General features: G+C 36.2%; 4 protein-coding genes across 5 annotated transcripts; 3 read left to right on the top strand and 1 right to left on the bottom strand.

The window, feature by feature from the left end:
* Nucleotides 1-56: 56 nt before the first annotated feature.
* Nucleotides 57-2,650, bottom strand: LOC100185794. The gene is made up of 7 exons (XM_002128792.5): nt 2,304-2,650; nt 2,181-2,230; nt 1,743-1,844; nt 1,182-1,373; nt 920-1,057; nt 505-605; nt 57-293 (listed from the first exon to the last, which is right to left on the bottom strand). The coding sequence occupies exons 1-7, from the start codon at nt 2,356-2,358 to the stop codon at nt 155-157; spliced, it is 777 nt and encodes a 258-aa protein (XP_002128828.1). The 5' UTR covers nt 2,359-2,650; the 3' UTR covers nt 57-154.
* On the top strand, nt 1,769-11,256 carry LOC101242872 (blue copper oxidase CueO-like). 2 transcript variants are annotated; one of them, XM_026834437.1, is made up of 15 exons: nt 1,769-1,855; nt 3,796-3,909; nt 4,249-4,380; nt 4,685-4,869; nt 5,273-5,374; nt 5,928-6,059; nt 6,431-6,783; nt 7,071-7,281; nt 7,748-8,001; nt 8,379-8,475; nt 8,684-8,798; nt 9,262-9,404; nt 9,637-9,748; nt 10,032-10,167; nt 10,538-11,256. In XM_026834437.1, the coding sequence occupies exons 3-15, from the start codon at nt 4,260-4,262 to the stop codon at nt 10,761-10,763; spliced, it is 2,187 nt and encodes a 728-aa protein (XP_026690238.1). In that variant the 5' UTR covers nt 1,769-1,855; nt 3,796-3,909; nt 4,249-4,259; the 3' UTR covers nt 10,764-11,256. The 2 variants fall into 2 exon arrangements, with proteins under 2 accessions (XP_026690238.1, XP_004226126.2); XM_004226078.3 differs by lacking the exons at nt 1,769-1,855; nt 3,796-3,909 and having other exon boundaries at nt 3,985-4,380.
* A 523-nt stretch (nt 11,257-11,779) lies between these two features.
* LOC100175633 (cytochrome P450 2U1-like) lies at nt 11,780-18,811 on the top strand. Its single transcript, XM_002123177.5, has 12 exons — nt 11,780-11,920; nt 12,551-13,022; nt 13,392-13,509; nt 13,579-15,194; nt 15,418-15,563; nt 15,740-15,842; nt 16,045-16,154; nt 16,478-16,599; nt 16,860-16,975; nt 17,186-17,330; nt 17,625-17,785; nt 18,086-18,811. The coding sequence occupies exons 4-12, from the start codon at nt 14,931-14,933 to the stop codon at nt 18,401-18,403; spliced, it is 1,485 nt and encodes a 494-aa protein (XP_002123213.4). The 5' UTR covers nt 11,780-11,920; nt 12,551-13,022; nt 13,392-13,509; nt 13,579-14,930; the 3' UTR covers nt 18,404-18,811.
* On the top strand, nt 12,541-13,506 carry LOC100183418 (endochitinase A). The gene is made up of 2 exons (XM_026834660.1): nt 12,541-13,022; nt 13,392-13,506. The coding sequence occupies exons 1-2, from the start codon at nt 12,541-12,543 to the stop codon at nt 13,504-13,506; spliced, it is 597 nt and encodes a 198-aa protein (XP_026690461.1).
* Nucleotides 18,812-18,860: the final 49 nt, after the last annotated feature.

The following is an 18,860-nucleotide window of genomic DNA, read 5'->3' as shown; positions in this document are numbered from 1 at the left end:
GTTTTGCGGCAATGATTTTTGTATATGTTTATATTTAGCCAATAGCAAGTTAAAAACTGGATTATTTGTTCAGTTTATTGTAATTTAGTACTTATATCCACATCCACTATATACTAACGATACACTGTACACGGTAAACTGCTACAGCATACTGTTAAATATACATAAAAACAGCAGTCAAAGATATTGCCAGTGTTGACCATTTAAAAGATGTTTTAGCTCCATCAGCTTTAGCGAAACGGTTACATAACTGTCCAAGGCAGCACTGCGAGCATGTAGTCATTCCAGTGTTACTGAGAAGAAAATAGCTTGGGTCTATGGCGTGCAAGAGCATAGTAGAATTTTGGAAAAAAAACTACATTTCATTATTATATCAGTGAATGTAACTTTGTTATACTAACGTGGCGGGGCCACGACAGTCGGTATACCACGGGCGTTCTGTTACACACACATCATGTCGCTTATGGCAGCGGTAATATACCGAGATGTAGTTCTATATTTTACCTGTTAGCAACGCATTCTTCTGCTTGTCCGTTTTGAGCACACGTACGTAGTTGACAACCTCGTACATATACATTGCCTGTTGAACTCACCCTCCGTTCGGTCTGTTAAGTAGTAGTTACAGTTATGCTTTAAACAGAACCCATAAAGTTACAGTCGTAACTTGAAGGCGAATCTTAGGGATATAGTAGAGCGGGGGAAGACGGGACACCTTTACCATATAATATCCAAATATCCTGATCGTGTTTTGTTTTCCCTTTAAGAGTTCTTTCTTTCCTCTTCCCCTCCCTACTATTTACGAATCAGAACACAGCTGTTATACCGACTGTCGTCTCCGCCAAATGAGGATAAATATAGGTTACATTCATTCAGTCATTCATTCATAACTATCGTTGGTAATTAAGCAACATTGTCTTACCCAGCAGTCAGAGTTAGGGAGTAAACATTGCTCAACATATGTCGAGTTCCCAGAGTTCATTGGGACCTCCATGTTACAAATACCTTCAGTCGTTCCATCGCAGGCAACACATGTTTGAAGTGTCTGGTCTGCAACGCCCTGTAGAGCATTATAATGTTTAAACTATGGTTAAAACTTTCCACCAAACGCGAAACTATTATAACAGGCCTAAAATATTACATATGCGCGAATATACTACAACGCGTGCGCTTTATAAATTTACCGTCAACGATCCTGCATTGCAACGATCTGAGAGGCAACACTTGGCGCATATTCGAATCCTCTGCCCACCAACGGTAGAAGCAAAACAGAACTCTTTTCCTTCCATATGTCGGTTACAGAAGACACCTTGTCTAATTGAAGACGGCTGCTCGCAGGTACGCGTGTATGATAAAGTATGCATGTTTCGTACTGTCTGCAAGTTATTTTTTGTGTTTTAAAAGCAGAAAAAACGTGCTTGACATATATTGTTGAATTCCATTAACATTTAACTAAAATATATAAAAATAACAACTTTATTCATCTTTTTGATTCCGGTAGCGAAGATTAAAAACATTTTAAACGAAAAGACAGTATAGGTTATAGCTATAGCGACTAAACGATTTACATCACAGAACGTGGATTCACGTATAGTATGGCACCTTTGGCACGCTTTTATTTTGTTCATAAACTATAAGTTCATATTTCTAATTATGGTCAACGTTCAGTAAATAATTTATATCTTTTTTAAATAAATGCAAAATAAATGGAAATCAAACTATATTTCAAGCAATGCAAAACGAACCCAACAAGCCACTCGCGATCCTGTGCAACTATTCTCAACATGGGTGCCTTGTACTTGCTGTTCGTCGCATCTATTTCCACTGCATTCATAGCAAGAAAATGTCTGTACAAAAAGTAAGAATTTAATTTTAAGGTAATATATAGTTGGGTAAGTTGAAATTTATTTAGTACATAAAATCCCATATTTTGTAATGTTTTTTTAAAAATTCAACAACGCTCTTTTAGAGTGACGAGGATACAATTATATAATTCTGTAAACATTCTTTGTTTATTACAAAATATGACGACATAAGAGAATAAAACATGTACCATTTTACCCCAACCGAATATATTTTATTTACAAATTAACAACGCTCTTTAAGAGTCATGGGGTTACAGTTATATATTTCTGTAAAATGTCTTACTCCAACCTGATATATTCCAGTTATAAATAACTTACCGAACTAATAGAAGGTGGATTTGGGTCTATAGGGTACGCGAACTGACCGTCTAAAAATAACAATTTTAAAGTTAGAATTATATGGTTCAAATTATACCGTAAACCAACTAAATTGCAACTTACCCGAAAACGGAACAAACACGGATAAAGAAATTGCTAATACATGTGCAATGAGCATAACGAATTTCTAAATTTACCGCTAAGACTTAAACGTTTTTAAAAAAAGAGCTGTAAAACTAAATATGTATCGCCAATCTAACGTTCGGTCTGTACTCTATAGAGTGTTACATAATCCGGCTACAATTTGTTTACTAACCACTTTAATTTAGTATTAACTCAAAATTAAACCCACTAAAAAAAAATCTGATTATTTGCAAATTAAACGATCTTTGTATCTGTTTTTTATAATGGCCAAATATTAAACTGTACACTAGAAATCACTAAACCTATAAAACCACTGGGCCATTTATTTTCATAATTCTAAAACTTTATGAAAACAGCTGAATTATTCGATGCGCTTCTTATTCAAGCTCACTCTACGGAACAGTGAAACATTAAACTTGGTACGCGTATACTCGTCTACCTCCAAAACAGGAACCTATTTTGGCGATCCGGTGTTTTCCTAGTCAAATCCGGCCAGTCCTGTTGGCTTTTACAATTAAGTGCTTGGCTGGAACAACAAAACAAAGATAAGGTGATCTGTTTTTGTTAAACACGAGCACTTCAACTGCTTAAAGCTAAATTTAAACTTGTTTTGTATAGTTTGGTTCCCATTTAGGAAAAAGGGTTTATCCAAGGTAATAAATGGTGTAGTATAATTTCACGAACGAAACGATTCTAAAATCAAGTTTTCGTTACATAATGTATTTTGTTACACGAACACAATACGTTAATATTTATTTTTCTCTGATTTACAGTAGTTGCGTCATCGGTTTTTGCAATATGACGTAATAAACCGGCCAAAGGTCAAATGAGTGGCAACGCTAGATACGTAACAATAACAACGCTTTTCGACGATGAACGAACAAATGATTTTGTTGAATCACCAAACTCATATTACCTAATCCAACAATTGGCAAACATGTGATGCTTTGAAAAGCATTTCTTAAAATTTATTTTAAACATGTACAGGTAATTAGGTATCTACAAAACAGATTTTCTCGTTCTGTGCTTTAGTACATCTGGTTTGGGAAAATGGCCCATATTTTCATTCTCTTCTAACAGTATCCATCTTACCCCACAGTTTTATATAATCTTTTCCCCAATGATTGCGACTTATGTAAAATTTGTCGCATTTTGTGCCAGCTACAGTATCCATCTGACTCCAAATGACCGTAGTAGGGTGGGGGAAGACAAGACACCTTTAGCACATAATGTCCAAATATACTGTTCGTGTTTTAAACAATTAACAACAGTTTATGAGAGTCGTGAGGATACGGTTTTATAATTCTTTGAATGTTGATTGTTTACTATCAATTGGAACGAGAAAATAGAATGAATATGTGTCCCATCTTCCCCTATCCTACTTTATATACCATTTTGCGCTGTGATTGCGACTTATGTAATATTTGTGATTGTGCGTTATGGGAACCAGGGGTGACAACCTTTATCACAGGTGGCTCATTCATCATACAGACAACGGACATACGATATGTTCAAACAATCATGTGCTCGGGGTTAGGTCAGATTTCTAGAAGAATTTCAAGCAGTATAAAGGCGCGACATTAAGGTATACGTCAGTTCTGTAGCATTGCTGCTAAAAAAATTAACATAAAAAAAATGTAAAACTGAAAATATTTTTAAATATACAGTTGGAATTTTTTATATATAGGTCTATATAGTTTCAAATGTGTGGTGTATATAAATCAGTTTTCAGGCATTGTCGCTAAAACTCTTGATGTAAAATTTATGCTTAAAACTTAGGGGTCTAGAACTATACACTGTTAATAAATGTAATAGTGTAACTGCATTGTAACGAAGTATTTAAGACTCGTTTCAGTTCTTAATCCGTGTATAAACTCATAGCATAAAATCTTTAGTAAAAACTTAAAAGTATTGAATTATACAGTTGGGAAATATATGGGATATAGTGGCATTGTAAAAATGAAGAGCTTGGGAATCGGTTCGATTCTTATTGCGTGTCTACTACCAGCAATCGTACACGGACAATGCAGCAATACGAGTCCTTGCGCCTTTGTGGGTAAGTTGAGCTGAAAGGAGATAATAGAATGTTTGTATAGGACGAATGTGGTTAAGCTTTGGTAACTTTGCTATATTGATTCAATAAAATATCTAAAGAAGTAAACTTCTGCAGCAAGACCATATACATCGTACAAATAAGTAAAAATGCCCCGAAAATAATCACCTTCAATTAAAGTGGTAACAACCCGTACGCTGGCACGAGATGTATAGAACAAAACACCCGTAATATAACGACTGTCGTTTTCCCACCACGCGAGGGTAAATAAGTTACATTTATTCATTCTTTCAATTGTATTTTACAGGTGGTGCTGCATTCACACAGCCCCAACAATTAGAATCAACGGCGGGAAGTCTTTCATTTTCACTTGATGTTGACGTATATGACTATACGTTGGAATGGCTGGTCATTCATCGTCGCCTTTATAACGGAAGCTTGAGTGGACCAACGTGGCGCGTGAGGCGAGGGGATACTGTCAGCTTGACTATTGTAAGATATGTTATAATGAATAATTGAATAATTGGATAAATGAATGTAACCTATTTATTCTCACCTGGCAGGACAACGACAGTTATTATAATACGAAAGTGTTTCATATACACTTCGTGCCCGCTTTTTACCATTTACCGTATACTTTGTAGGTAATTAATGTAGGTAACAATTGGTGTTAGTACTATTAAATGCTGTCACGACATAATATTCTATATTTTGTAATCGTATTTTTCACAATAAGCAACGCTCTATTAAAGTCCTAAGGAGATAGGTATATAGTTCTGTGAATATTATTTATTTACTAAAAAATGACACAATAAAAATAAAAACATGAACCATTTTACCCCAACCTACAGTATAATAAAAACTAAATAAAAATAAAAAAATATTTTATTTTTAGAACAACCGTCTCACATTGCCCCACAAAATTGGACCTGCGAACCAACCAAAGTTACCAAACACCACGAACATTCATACTCATGGTCTACATATCGGCAGTGCGGTATGCTTATACACAGTTATTTATGATTCAGTTTATGCTATAATTCAATACTCTGTTTTCTATTTCTTTCTTTTATAAAATATATCAGATCAATCTATTCAAAAGTGTATTACATAGATATAATTGCATGGTGTTATATTTATATATGATTTTGTTTGTCATTTAATCCTGTATCAAGCAACTCTAACTCATATCCAGTATCTATGGACATACTATACTTTAACCCTGTCCAAAAATATATATACAGTGACAAAATAATTATAGGTTGTTTAAAATAGAATTTGGGTTTTTATTATTGTGTTTAGCGCCGTAAGCACACAAACAATTATTACTTTAAAGTTAATACTTTTGTTTACACTTTGCAACACAATTTAGATGCACGAAAGAGAGAAAGCAAAGAATTGCCATCTTGCTCAACCCACTCTGTTTTATTCTGTGGGTGAGGTCCCGCCGCGTGTTATGCCATGGGCTCTAGGACTTTTGCCAGGATTGTCTCATTACACCACACCCAACTCCTTTACAATTAACTTACAATATAAGTGTTGTTTTTCAGGAGCCACAGGACAACGTATTCGTTCATATAAGTCCAGGTCAATCTTACACCTACACTTACACAATATGTCCTGACCAACCAGCTGGAACGTATTGGTATCATCCACACTTGCATGGGTCAACTATGCTACAGGTACTTGTTATATTATATATGATACACAGTTATATAAGCACTTGGTATAGAAGGGTGGAGAAGATGGGACACCTTTTCATCCCATTTTCTCTTCCCATTTGGTAGTAAGCAAAGAACATTCAGAGAATTATAAAACCGTATTCTCACGACTCCCTTAGACCGTTGTTAATTGTTTAAAACACGATGAGGATATTATATTTTTATTGTTGTCAGCTATTCATTAAAAAAATCTGAATAAATAATCACCCATGAAATTACATACAAGGTATATCTCGTATGATAGCACGAGGTGTACGAAACAGAACACTCATATTATAACGACTGTCTTTGCCCCACCACATCAAAATAAATAAGTTACATTCATTGATCAGGTACACGGAGGTTTGTCTGGCATGATAATAGTAGAGGATCCTACGACAGGTTCAGCGGCCATGCCCGCCCATCTTGCCGCTGTGTCATGCCCCAACAACTGCGCCCATGATGTACAACTGCTGTTCCAACCGACCATGCAGTACATTAACAACGCAGGAAGAGGGTACGCCAATCAACAACAAGCTATCGAGGACAATCCTTTATTTAGACACAACCAGTATATCATTACAGCCACAAACCAAGATTTGGAAACTTATTTAACAACTGCAGCAAACGGTGTTGACTATTTCACCACCAATGGACAACTATGGCCAACGCTTACTATCCCAGCTGGTCAAATAAAAAGATTCAGGTTTGTAAAAAATAACACGTATCTTAAATGACTGGTAACACTTTATAAACATTCTTTTATACTGTCGATGAAACAAGAAAAAAAGAAAAGAAAATTGTCTCGTTTTACCCAACTTTACTATATATTTATATTGGTTACTATAGTATTTTTTTAAATCTTAGGCGTGCACTGTGTATAAGGAACAAAACAACTGCGGTATAACATAACCCGTTGTCCATTAAAATCCATCTACATTTATTACATTATTTATTACATTCATTTATTCATTCAATTATTTACTCATACAGAATGGTAAATGCTGGTGGCAGCGCATCTTTAGAGTTACTAATAACAGACGTTGGTGGTGTAACTGCAACGACTGGATGTTCATTTATGGAGATTGCAATTGACGGTGTGTATCTTGATCAAGCTAGATCGCCCAGACTCGGGAAAACACTGATTATTCCATCAGGCAAAGCAGATTGGCTTGTGGTGTGCGACCAACCGGGAAACTACGAGGTAATGTGACAAACTTGGTAACTCGTATAAGCTGGAATGAGATGTATGAAACAGAACACCGGTGTTATAACGACTGTCGTTTTCCGGCGATGCGAGGATAACGCAAGTTACGTTCATTCAATGTGACAGATACGGTATGAACGAATGAATAAATGTTACTTATTTTCCCCGAACGACAGTCTTTATAACATGTTCTGTTTCATACACCCTCTGCCCACTTATATACCAGTTACCACGTATGCAACTTTGTAGGGAATATTTTCACGAGCTTTTTGTCTTTATATTTTATAATATTTCAAATTTGTTGGGGGTATGCTTACTTTTTCTTTTTATTATTGAAAATTAGTGTTTTATCTGGCTAGACGAAACGCGAGTTTCAATAAATTTTTCCTTCCATTTTATGCCAAAACATTTTTACTCGAAATAGTGTTGTTTCACAATATAATAGCAAGGTCCCATCCAATAGGTCCGTTCAGTTGCCGCAAACATTGACAATCTTTCATTCGCTGGTTTCGAGCGCTACAACAACAAGCTTCTACAAATAACAGTAACAGGAACTGCAACCTCGACCACCCTCGGTACAACTTTGCCAGGAAGAGAATCCTTCCTTCAAGATTTTCGAAGCTTAACCGAGAACCAGGTTGAAGGAAACTTTGTCATTGAAGCAGCAGCAGGCAGCACACTTAATAGGGAGAAGTTTTCCTCCCCGACGAATTACAGGTGGACTATATAGTACATAGGGAAGTAATGAATAAATGTAACTTATTTATCTTCGTCTGGCGGGGTAACGAGCGTCGTTACAACACGGGTGATCCGTTTTACGCGCGCATCTATCATATAAGCATACCGGGTTCGATGCTGGATGCTACAACTGTGTGAGAGTTTGTATCTGGGCAAGGCACTTAACGGCCAATGCTCCAACCCAGCGGTCACTGATAGGTTGTCCAAATAATCAGCCTTACAGACATATAAAATTCAAGGAACACAATATACAATGATCCATAAAGTTCCACGTGGTACCGCAAAAGCCGATGTGTATGAAATAAGACACAAGTTATAACGACTGTAATTGCTCAACAATATCATTTACATTCCAGATACAAAATGCGGCTTGGATCCAACCAACAGTGGTTCATTATCAATACAGACCCGGGGGTTGGCCATCCCATCCATATACACGTCAACCATTTCCAGGTTATTAATCTCAATTACTAATTATCACGATTCATAGTCAATTTTTCTCGACTCTTTACCGATATTTTTAAGACTTTTTCCGACATTGTTCCAACATTTTTCCAACATTTTTCCAACATTTTTCAACTTTTTTCAGAACTTTCCCCCCTTTTCCTAATTTCTTTCAACCTTTTTTCCGAGTTTTTAAAAATCATTAATTAATTTTTAGGTGATCAGTTACAACCCATACACCGGACCAGTATCAAGCAATGCCCGTGGAGGCCTTACGTTCTGGTCGCAGGCCTCACAAGTATGCACACAACAACATGCCACTTATGCTGGAGGTAAAACCCATCCAATTCTCCGTTTTCTGTCTATTTTTTATTGCCATCTTTTTACTACCCGGCCCAGTCAAAACATATTTTATTAAAGCCTTAGCCGGCTGTTTTGGTAGAGGAGATGAACTGTTAACATCTGAACAGGTCTATGGTTGTCATAGTAATTTGAGTTTTTTAGAAAATGTTGTTGCTATATATTACAAATTATATTGATTCTTTGGAATACAGTTTCGAAATGAAATTAGTTAAACACCGGCACCGCATAGAGGAGGAATTAGCAGAAGCAACATTAGTCGTTAAAAACACGCTTGGTGTGAAACTACTTTAGTAATAGTGTCAAATAAAATGGTGGCTGCCAAACCAAACATACAGTATAACTAAACTCATATTGATCTTTCATTAAAACAAATTATAATGTAACTGACAGAAACATTGAAAACTAATACAACATATTTTAACATATACACAGTAAACACACCTCTGCCGGCCAACCCATTAAGACACTTGGGCCACGACGTTAGACAAGCAGCAGGGGGTGATGGGACGCTTGCATATGCTGAGATTGGAGATTTTCGTGACGCGATTATCATACCACCGCTTGGAAACATCACAGTAAGTATTGATCTACTGGATTACTTTAGTGTTACACAATCATCCGCAAATAAGATACATCAGCGGTAACTCATAAGCGGCGCGAGGTGTATAAAACAGAACACATGTGTGATAACGTCTGCCGTTGCCCCTTCAAACGAATTTTAACAAGCTACATTCATTCATTTCATGCTGTTATTGTAGCTGTTTTTTTTCGAAATTTAAACAATTTCGCATTTTTTCTCGTGTTTAGATCCGGTTCCAGGCTCATAAGTTTACAGGGGAGATTGTAATACATTGTCACATTCTTGTACATGAAGATGCAGGTATGATGATGACAGTTGAAGTCGTGGATACAGATTCAGGTACGATTATAATGACCTTTCTCACTGTAAGTTTTGCTATACTTATTTATTCATAAATTCACAACATATATAGTATGGTTGGGGGAGGTTGGGACACTTTATTTATTTTTTCAGTCCATTTAGTAGTAAACAAAGAACATTCAAAGAAATATAAACCGTATCCTAACGACCCCCATATACCGTTGCTAATTGTTAAAAACAAGATCGAAATATTTTGATAATATGTTCTAATTGTGTCCCGTCCCCCCCACAGTACTATACTACCGTATTATGCATTTTACAGAAGCCAACTTGACAGCGAACATTCAATCTGGTACAGCTTATCCGGGAACGTGTACTATATGTGATCCGTATCCATTTAGTGCTGAACCAGCAGCAAACAACTGTACTGCCGCTGTTATTAACGTTGAAGGTACCAGGTATGTCAATAAGACCTTAACGGGAATTGCTTCAACCCATTGGTCACTAATGGGTTGTCTTAATTGTCAGTCATTTAGAAAATCAACATACAAAATTATATACGTGGTAATTCCTGGAGTGGTATAAAACAGAACACTCGTGTTTAACGACTGTGTTATTCAGGCCACGCGAGGATAAAGCAAGTTACATTTATGCATTTACTTATGTTAACTGTGGTAATTGCTTTATCCCTGTGGGCGTGCAATTGGAAATAGAAAGCTTTTTGAATACACCTCGTGTCTGCTTACAAGTTGTCATGTATGTTACTTTGTAGTTTATTATTTTTTGTTTTTTCGTTTTTTTTTTAACGTATATACATTTTATTTTTAGTGATCTGGTCTACCTTGCATTTCTTGCCGTTATACCGCTTGCAATTATAATTGCTGTCATTGTGGTTTGTACTGGATCTTCATCCAGTCGTGTTGGTGCAACTGGTGGTGCTGCAGCTGCAGCTGGCGTAAGTTCATCTTCAACAACAGCTAAGGCTGCGGTGGACTCTACCACAAGCGGAGCTCTAAATGAAGCGTTCAATTTACAAGAAACATTGATAAAGTAGGATATACAGCACCATTTTTTTAGGCAAGTCAAAACTGCTCATTGTTTTTATTACCATTAATAAACAAAATCACATTGCGTTAATTTGTAGGTTATAAACAAACAAAAAATTGTTAATTTTTCACTGTTTTTTATTGCCAATGAAAAAAATATTGCGTTAATTTATAGATTACACTGTTATACGTTAGTTTGAATGTTACACTGTGTTTTAGTTTCATGTATACCTACACCTTTAGAACATAATATCCAAATATCCTGACTGTGTTTTAAACAACGCTATGGGAGTCGCGAGGATATGGTTTTATAATTCTTTGAATGTTTTTCTTTACTACCAAAAGGGGAAGAGAAAATAGATAAAAATGTGTCCCATTTTACCCCACCCTACTATACTTAAAATATTGATGGTACCTGTAAGTGCTAATGACAATATTTGTATTTTATTTGCCAACACGATTATAAACGTTGTTATTTCTTAATGAATTGTACTCGGCACCTTATTAGTGTATTGCCCAGGGAAACAAACGCAGAAATAGCAGCAGATTCGAGTTACCATACACCTCGTGCCTGCGGTCACGCGAGTTACTGAGTACAGTTTCGTTGAACAAGGCTGAGTATCGACCGATAATGTACCAGATTAAGTAGTTTCAAATGTTGCTGTGACTGTTACGAGTGTATGTTGTTTATGTTTATGCTCCTAATTTGTCTTCGACTCTTCGTGATTGACGCTTGGCATAATACTGGCAGAAACCACAAACCGGAACTTACGTAACGCTTTAAACGTGGTTTAAGAATGATACGCCGCAAAAGCCTTGAGGCCAAACAAAAACCAGACCACTGCCAGTGATTGCCCGTGGTCACAAATGGCAACAGAGGAAGTGTCAAAGCACTCTAGTAGTTCAAACTACCAAGACAGAAAGGTTGTACAGCATGCATGTTCAAGCGTAGTAAAAGATGTTTGATTAATAGAACAGGCAGAAACTTTGTTTACTATACCAGATATATAGACATATGCAGTACAAGTGTATACAGCATACCTACGACTTATAGTTTCATTGTTTCACATTAAATACACATTATAGCATCGACTAAGGGTTTTCAAAATGTTTTCGAATCTGATTTTCATTCTGACGGCAGTTGTTCTGGTCACAAGTACTTCCGGTAGGACTTTCTTAACTTGGTATTAAAATTACTGTGGTTTCGTTACGTATAGTTGTTTTAGTTTTACTGAAAAAAAAACCTTCTGTTTTAGTTAAACCAACAAAGTTACGAATTTATAAAACAACGTGTTGTTTTTGAAACACGCTAAGACAAAATCGGCAAACTCGTTCGGTTAGTAGTTGCGCAATATTTAAACGTAATTCGGGGAATTACGTTGAGTTCAGTGTCTGCCTGAGGCACGATGTCGTCTTGATAACAAATTTTTAAGTCTTACTTGGTTTAAAACGCCACATAACTATTTTAGTGCTTTCTTTGTGTTATAGGCTGTCGGGAGGTGGGACACCTTTACATTTTATTTTCTTTTATCCATTAGGTAACAAAAAAAACATTAAAATAATTATAAAACCGTATATCCTCACGACTCACATAGACCGTTGTTAATTGTTTAAAACACGATCAGGATATTTGGATAATATGTGCTAAAGGTGTACCTTCCTTTCCCACATTACTTTACCTCAATAAAAAAGTCATGATATTTTGTAATTGGTCCTTTACTGTTCTGTACGCAATGTATCTTAATATGAACTTTTAGTGCTTTATTGCTATTTTAATAAAGTCCTATGTATTCAGTGCCAACTACCTCCAACAATTTTGAAAACCAAACTACAACAGAATCTGAACGCATCCCAACAACAACAACAACAACAACAACAACAACAACAACAACAGTAACAACCAACACTACCACGCCATCAGCCAACATCTCAACCGACCTTTCAACTCCTACCATGAATTCAAATTCAACAGATGACCTGGCAACAATAACTCCTCCAACTGCCACAGAATTCGAAACAAACCTGACAACAGTTACCATTCCACCAAACATAGAAGCTACAACTGCAGATTTTTGTACCCGATGCAGGAGTGAGGGGAAGAAGTGTTGTCCGTACGGTGGCAGTATTCATCTCTGCATGCACAAATGCGAGTTTGTAAACTGTGGTAGTGTTGTATGTGATGCTAATTCGACTTGCAAAATCGAGCATGGTCTACACATCTGTGTTTCCACTTTTAGTCACCACACCTCACACAGCAGTGGTGGCGGGTAAGTTATAATGATATTAACATTTACTACATATTTGTCTCTTTGATTACGATAGCTAAGATTTAAAAATATTTTTAACGGGTATAGTAAACCAAGAAAATTCAAAGATTTATAAAACCGCATGCTCACGACTCCCACATAAACCGTTGTTGATTGTTTAAAACACAATCAGGATATTTGGATATTATGTGCTAAAGGTCTCCCATCTTCCCCCACCCTATACTATAATATATTTAAAACATTTAATTAAATCAAACCCTGAAGTCTTGACAAAAACCGAAACAATAACCTTTTATTAACTAGAGGGCTATAAAAACCTCCTCGCATCGTGCCTATTATAGCAGAAGTAACAAAATATTTCCTTTGCAGCGCTGGAATAGCTATCGCCGTAATCGCAGGTGTTTTAGTGATCGGAGGTGGAATAGGGATTTATTTATTGCGGAGACGAAGGAATAGATACAGATCGTTGGACAACTACATGTAAACGGTAAGAAGCTAGGCAATTTTTAACACAAAAATGCGTTTAGAAAAACTCATATTTTTATGTGTTTTTTAGGCTACTGGACAAATGTTCTTCAGTTTTGTTGCAAAACAGCATTGTGTACAGAGTGATTGTCATTATATGTTTCTTTCCTCAAACATACTAACCTATTATCTTCGTATTTTTTCATTTACACCTTCTGTAATTTTTAAAATTTTCCATACTAAACAGCCTATTGACTGGTGTATAAAAAGAACCATTTCCGTTCTATTTCAGTAACTATTGTTGTTTTTAATTCTCTTGTTTTTTTATACGTTTTTCAGTCATCCCGATTTTACATAAATAACATATAGTAGGCCTCCATTTGGTAGTACACAAAAAAAACAGTCACAAAGATGTATCCTTACGGCTTGAAAAGCGCGTTGTTAATCGTTAAACACACGATTAGTTGAAATGATCCATTCAGTTAAAAATGTCCATCTACTATAAACATGGTCTGTGATATATATACATTTTTTTCATTAAACATTGTAAACATTCGATGTTCGCAAAGAAAATAAATACCAACTAAGTTTCCATATAATGAAAACATATTTTTTAGGAAACCTTGGTAATACAGAATATAACAGTTTCTGGAAAAATTACATTTCGACACATTGAGCCAGTCAAACGGCACATTTTGTAGTTACTAGCGTAAACATCAAACCAATCAGTCTGGTAGTAGCCATGTTTTAAAAGCCAATACCCATAAGTTTACGTATATGTGGTAACTGATGGAACACGAGGTGTGTGAAACCATAGTATACTGAAGTGAAACGAAACGTTCGTGTTATATCAACAAAAAAGTTGTATCCACTCGTTATTATATTACTGCTGATCAAATTTCTATGCTAACTTCTTAATACCAATACACTATACTAATGTTGAATGAATGTAACTTTCTTTATCCCCGCGTTATCGGAAAACGCCAGCAGCAGACGTTATAACACAGGCGTTCTGTTTCATACACCTCGATCCAGCTTACGAGTTCGTGTATGTTACTTTGTGGGTGATAGCTAAACCCCTGCAAGATTGCATCAGCTGAACAGAACACATAATTTTCAAAACGACCCGGACTTTGCCCTTATGAGTCATAACATAATTTACTCACGCGGTCAGTTAAACGAATGTTGTCTTGTCACGTCACAATATATGTAGCGGTGGTGGCGGTTTTGACGCGCTTATTACGTCACTATTCTCATTTTAGTCTCACGGCCTGATCATTTTTGGCCACGTGGAACGGTTTTAGGAAAAAAACTTACATTTTGGTTGCTATATAAGTGGTAATGATTTGTAGATACATTATATATATACTTTACCATTAACAGTGAGTGGAACTACATAGAAAAAGTGGATATTGTATAAAAGTCGAACCGAAGGAGATAAAAATGATACCTAGTTACCTTATATTCTTTGAGTTCCCTATCGTGGCCACAGTGTTGGTTTTGGTTTGTCTGTTTTACTGGTATCGTAGGCCCAAAAACTCGCCCCCGGGCCCGCGAGGTATCCCGCTGTTAGGGGTTCTGCCTTTATTGGGAAGATACCCAGAGAGGACTTTGCATGAATGGAGCAAGAAATATGGTCCAGTTATGTCTGTGAGAATGGGGAGGCAAGACTGGTTGGTTCTTGGCGACCATGGTACGATACACCAGGTATATATTGTGCTATTACCCGCAAAGTTTCAGAAGTATGTAACTCATAAGCGGGCAAGGGTGCATGAAACAGAGCACCCGAGTTATAACGACTGTCGTTGCACCGCCGAGCGATGATCAATAAGTTGTATTCATTTATTCGATATTCTTAGTGTATTTTAACGAATTAGTGCTTCGTATACATCCTAGTTTTTGTCTGCGAAAAACTGTTTTTCTGTTTCAGGCACTTGTGAAGCAAAGTCACACGTTTTCAGGTCGTCCACACGTGCCCACCCTGCACCGAATAACACAAGGTCGTGGATTAGCATTCGTAGATCATGGACCCGCTTGGAAAGCACAGCGCAAATTCGGGGCAGTTACTTTGCGAGGGTGAGAAGTTTTGGCAATCTACAACTTAAAAATGTACTCTGCCTTTTTTACCCTGACTTTTTTTTAAAAGAAACTTTTGATGCAGTTAAAATTTTGAAATACCCCGGCGATTATTAAACTTTATTTTTTTAACAAAACGTTTTGGCGGTCTTCAGTTAATTTTTTTGTTTCCACAGCTTTGGTGTCGGTAAAAAAGGCATGGAAGATAAGATTGTTGAAGAAGTGCATTACTTGAATGATGCTATCCGTCAACATGAAGGGAAACCTTTCAATATTTTGGTAAACGCAAATCTTACATAGGCTATATGTATATATGTATTTGGTAATACGTAGGGCACGGGGTGTATAAAACAACAACAGTGTTATAACAACTGTCGTTGCCTCACCTTTATAAAAATAAGTTGCATTCATTACATTCTCAATCTTTAGTCTTATGTATATCTGTCACACCTGATTCTTACTGTAGACATCTCTTTTGTAGGCCATTTTATCGAATGCTGTTTCCAACAACATATGCAGCGTCATCCTTGGCAGAAGATTCGATTACAATGATAAAGATTTTCAAGATATCGTGCACAAAATGACGAGAGAGTAAGTTTTACATATCTTAACAATTATCATGTAGTAGGCCTAACTTGGGGTAAAGTTCCAATATTGCTTTAAGTTGTTCAAACTGGGATATTTAAATCTTTATTACATATACCAAGTTGGGATAGGGATAGAACGGTCCATGTTTTCATTCTCTTTTCTCGTCCTATCAGGTAGCAAAATATTTTTACAGAATATTCTAACCGTATTTCCACGTCTCTAAAAAAGCGTTGGTAATTGTTCAAAAAACAGGCTATGAAATTATAAAATAATATGTTCTAACGGTAGGCCCTATCCATCTTACCCCACCCTACTATATGCCACAGTTTCACCGACCCAAAATCAACAGCACTCACCAACGCATCCGTGTTTGCTCCTGTGTTGGACAATTTCCCACCGTTTGCACAAAACACTAATCAGCGAGTCAACGACGCGATGGTAGTAAGAGGAAAGTGATATTTTTATATAGATATGTCGAATACAATACGTGTTTTAATGATATAATGCTGTGGGGCAGGTTCGATACGGTCAGTAAATAACGTATTTCTTAATCTTGTTTATAACCCAACACTCTATAGCTTGTGGCATACACGCTGCTATGATGTTAGATTATAGTCACATATTCTGCGAATATACATTAGGTTTTGCTGTCGGTCTTTGCTACATGAAACAGTGTAACCTTGCATAACTTATAACTATCTTATTTAGAAATGCTGCTGAAATATGTGAAGGAACATAAAGCGACATTTGATCGAGAAGACGCAAGGGACTTTATTGATGCTTTCTTGAAAGAGGCAGAACTTAGCAAAGAGCCTTCATTTAACGTAAGCTGTGAAACTCTATAGGTTATACCATGACAAACTTATTTGCCATTCAGTTTTCCATTTTAATAGTTGGTGTGTTTTTGTTTTTTTTTAACTGAAAAAATAGTTTTTTTGTTTCTAATGATAGGACGAATAAAAATCAATCAATACACAGACCATCTTACCCAGCCTTTGTTTTAAGCTCCAACAATTATAATACATACGTTATAGGACACACAGCTTCTCCATTACCTACACGATCTGTTTCTTGGTGGAACTGAAACAACAACAAGTACGTTAAGATGGGCTCTCCTGTGTCTTCTGCATTATCCACAAACTCAAACAAAACTAAGAGAGGAAATAAATGAAGTCATAGGTAGGCATCTTATAGTTAAGGGTACTGTTGCCATTATAAGCGTGTTCTTGAGAAATATATTTAACTGCAATCACTCCAACCATCATGTGGTTATGAATTGTCTAATCTAAGTTGTCGGCTATACATAAAAAAATCAAAGTTGCATACGTAGCAACTCGTAAGCAGACGCACGATGCGTTTAAAACAGAACATCGTGGTATAACGATTGTCTTTGCGACAATAAATAAGCCACGCCATGCGATATAAATAAGTTAGATTCATTCATTCATTCATTCATTCATGTTTTGTTCGCAGGCGACGGAAAAGTTAGTTACAGTTGCAAGGTTGACATGCCATACACATGTGCTTTCATACAAGAACTTTACAGATACAGAACATTACTGCCGTTGAGTCTTACCCATAAGACAAACGAGAAAGCAATGCTGGGAGAATACACAATACCCAAGTCAACTATAGTAAGTCTAACTGTATTATAGGTAGACTTATTATAGCATTAAATAACTTTATTTTGCCGCTTTTGTTTTGTTTTTTTTTCTCCTCGTCACATTCAATAGTAAACAAAGAATAACCACAGAATTGTATAACCGTATTCTCGTGACTCTAAAAGTGCGTTGTAATTGTTTAAAGGGCGATAAAGGAAATATGGAATACTGTGTGCTAGAGGTTTCTTTTTCTCCACACATCACTATATATAAACAAAAAAGAAACTACTAAACTGAATGAAATCAAAATTTTCAATTTTTTTCTCTGTTTAGGTTTCTGTTAACCTATGGGCTGTGCATAACGATCCTAATACATGGGAAGAACCGAGCATGTTTAAACCTGAGCGTCATCTGGACGAAAGCGGGCATTTTGTTCAATCGAAACACGTCATCCCGTTTTCCGTGGGGCCTAGACACTGCGTTGGAGAACAACTAGCTCGAATGGAAGTGTTTATTTACCTAGTTTCGATGGTACAAAAGTTTGAGTTTCTTCCCGACCCAAATGCTAATGAGTTACCTGATATTGAAAAAGGTTCAAATGGACCAGCATTCGTACCCCAGATGTTTGATATTGTTGCTAAAGTAATTTGATAATGATGTTTACGATTTCTTTTTGCAAAAAAAAACGATTAAATTTCTTCCTGTTGTTTTGATTTTAATTTCCTTCTTTTTTAATTAACCTTCGTTACTATTTTCGTAGAGATAAATAAAATGTATAGTAGGGTGGGGTAAGATGGGACACTTTTTCATTCTATTTCCTCGTCGTATTTGGTAGTAAACAAAGAAGATTCAAAGAATTATAAAATCGTATTCTCACGACTTCCATAGACCGTTGTTAATTGTTTAAAAAACGATCAGGGTATTTGAATATTACGTGTTAAAGGTGTCCCATATTTTCCCATCCTACTATATGTTATGTTTAAATCAAAATTAAGTATTTTGTTCTTATAGTATAGCAGTGTATAAAGTTTTGCGAATTCTGCAATAAAGTTATGAATCAAAATATTTGTGTTCACCATATAAATGTGTTTAGAAATTTTGCCCGCTG

Source organism: Ciona intestinalis, chromosome 5 (assembly GCF_000224145.3).
Source record: "Ciona intestinalis chromosome 5, KH, whole genome shotgun sequence".
Classification (NCBI taxonomy): Eukaryota; Metazoa; Chordata; class Ascidiacea; order Phlebobranchia; family Cionidae; genus Ciona; species Ciona intestinalis.
Note: the sequence above shows the minus strand (reverse complement) of the source record. Positions and strands in the feature narration are given on the sequence as shown.

Bases quoted from the DNA above. Each gene is read 5' to 3' on its own strand.
- LOC100185794 (XM_002128792.5), bottom strand. From the start codon at position 2,358: ATGCTCATTGCACATGTATTAGCAATTTCTTTATCCGTGTTTGTTCCG. The intron at 2,231-2,303 runs GTAAGTTGCAAT...TGTTATTTTTAG, and splicing joins CGTGTTTGTTCCGTTTTCGG to ACGGTCAGTTCGCGTACCCT. The intron at 606-919 runs GTAAGACAATGT...ACTACTTAACAG, and splicing joins TCCCTAACTCTGACTGCTGG to ACCGAACGGAGGGTGAGTTC.
- LOC101242872 (XM_026834437.1), top strand. From the start codon at position 4,260: ATGGGATATAGTGGCATTGTAAAAATGAAGAGCTTGGGAATCGGTTCG. The intron at 6,784-7,070 runs GTTTGTAAAAAA...TTACTCATACAG, and splicing joins GGTCAAATAAAAAGATTCAG to AATGGTAAATGCTGGTGGCA. The intron at 10,168-10,537 runs GTATGTCAATAA...TTTTATTTTTAG, and splicing joins ATTAACGTTGAAGGTACCAG to TGATCTGGTCTACCTTGCAT.
- LOC100183418 (XM_026834660.1), top strand. From the start codon at position 12,541: ATGTATTCAGTGCCAACTACCTCCAACAATTTTGAAAACCAAACTACA. The intron at 13,023-13,391 runs GTAAGTTATAAT...TTTCCTTTGCAG, and splicing joins TCACACAGCAGTGGTGGCGG to CGCTGGAATAGCTATCGCCG.
- LOC100175633 (XM_002123177.5), top strand. From the start codon at position 14,931: ATGATACCTAGTTACCTTATATTCTTTGAGTTCCCTATCGTGGCCACA. The intron at 16,600-16,859 runs GAAAGTGATATT...TATCTTATTTAG, and splicing joins CGACGCGATGGTAGTAAGAG to AAATGCTGCTGAAATATGTG. The intron at 17,331-17,624 runs GTAGGCATCTTA...TTTTGTTCGCAG, and splicing joins GGAAATAAATGAAGTCATAG to GCGACGGAAAAGTTAGTTAC.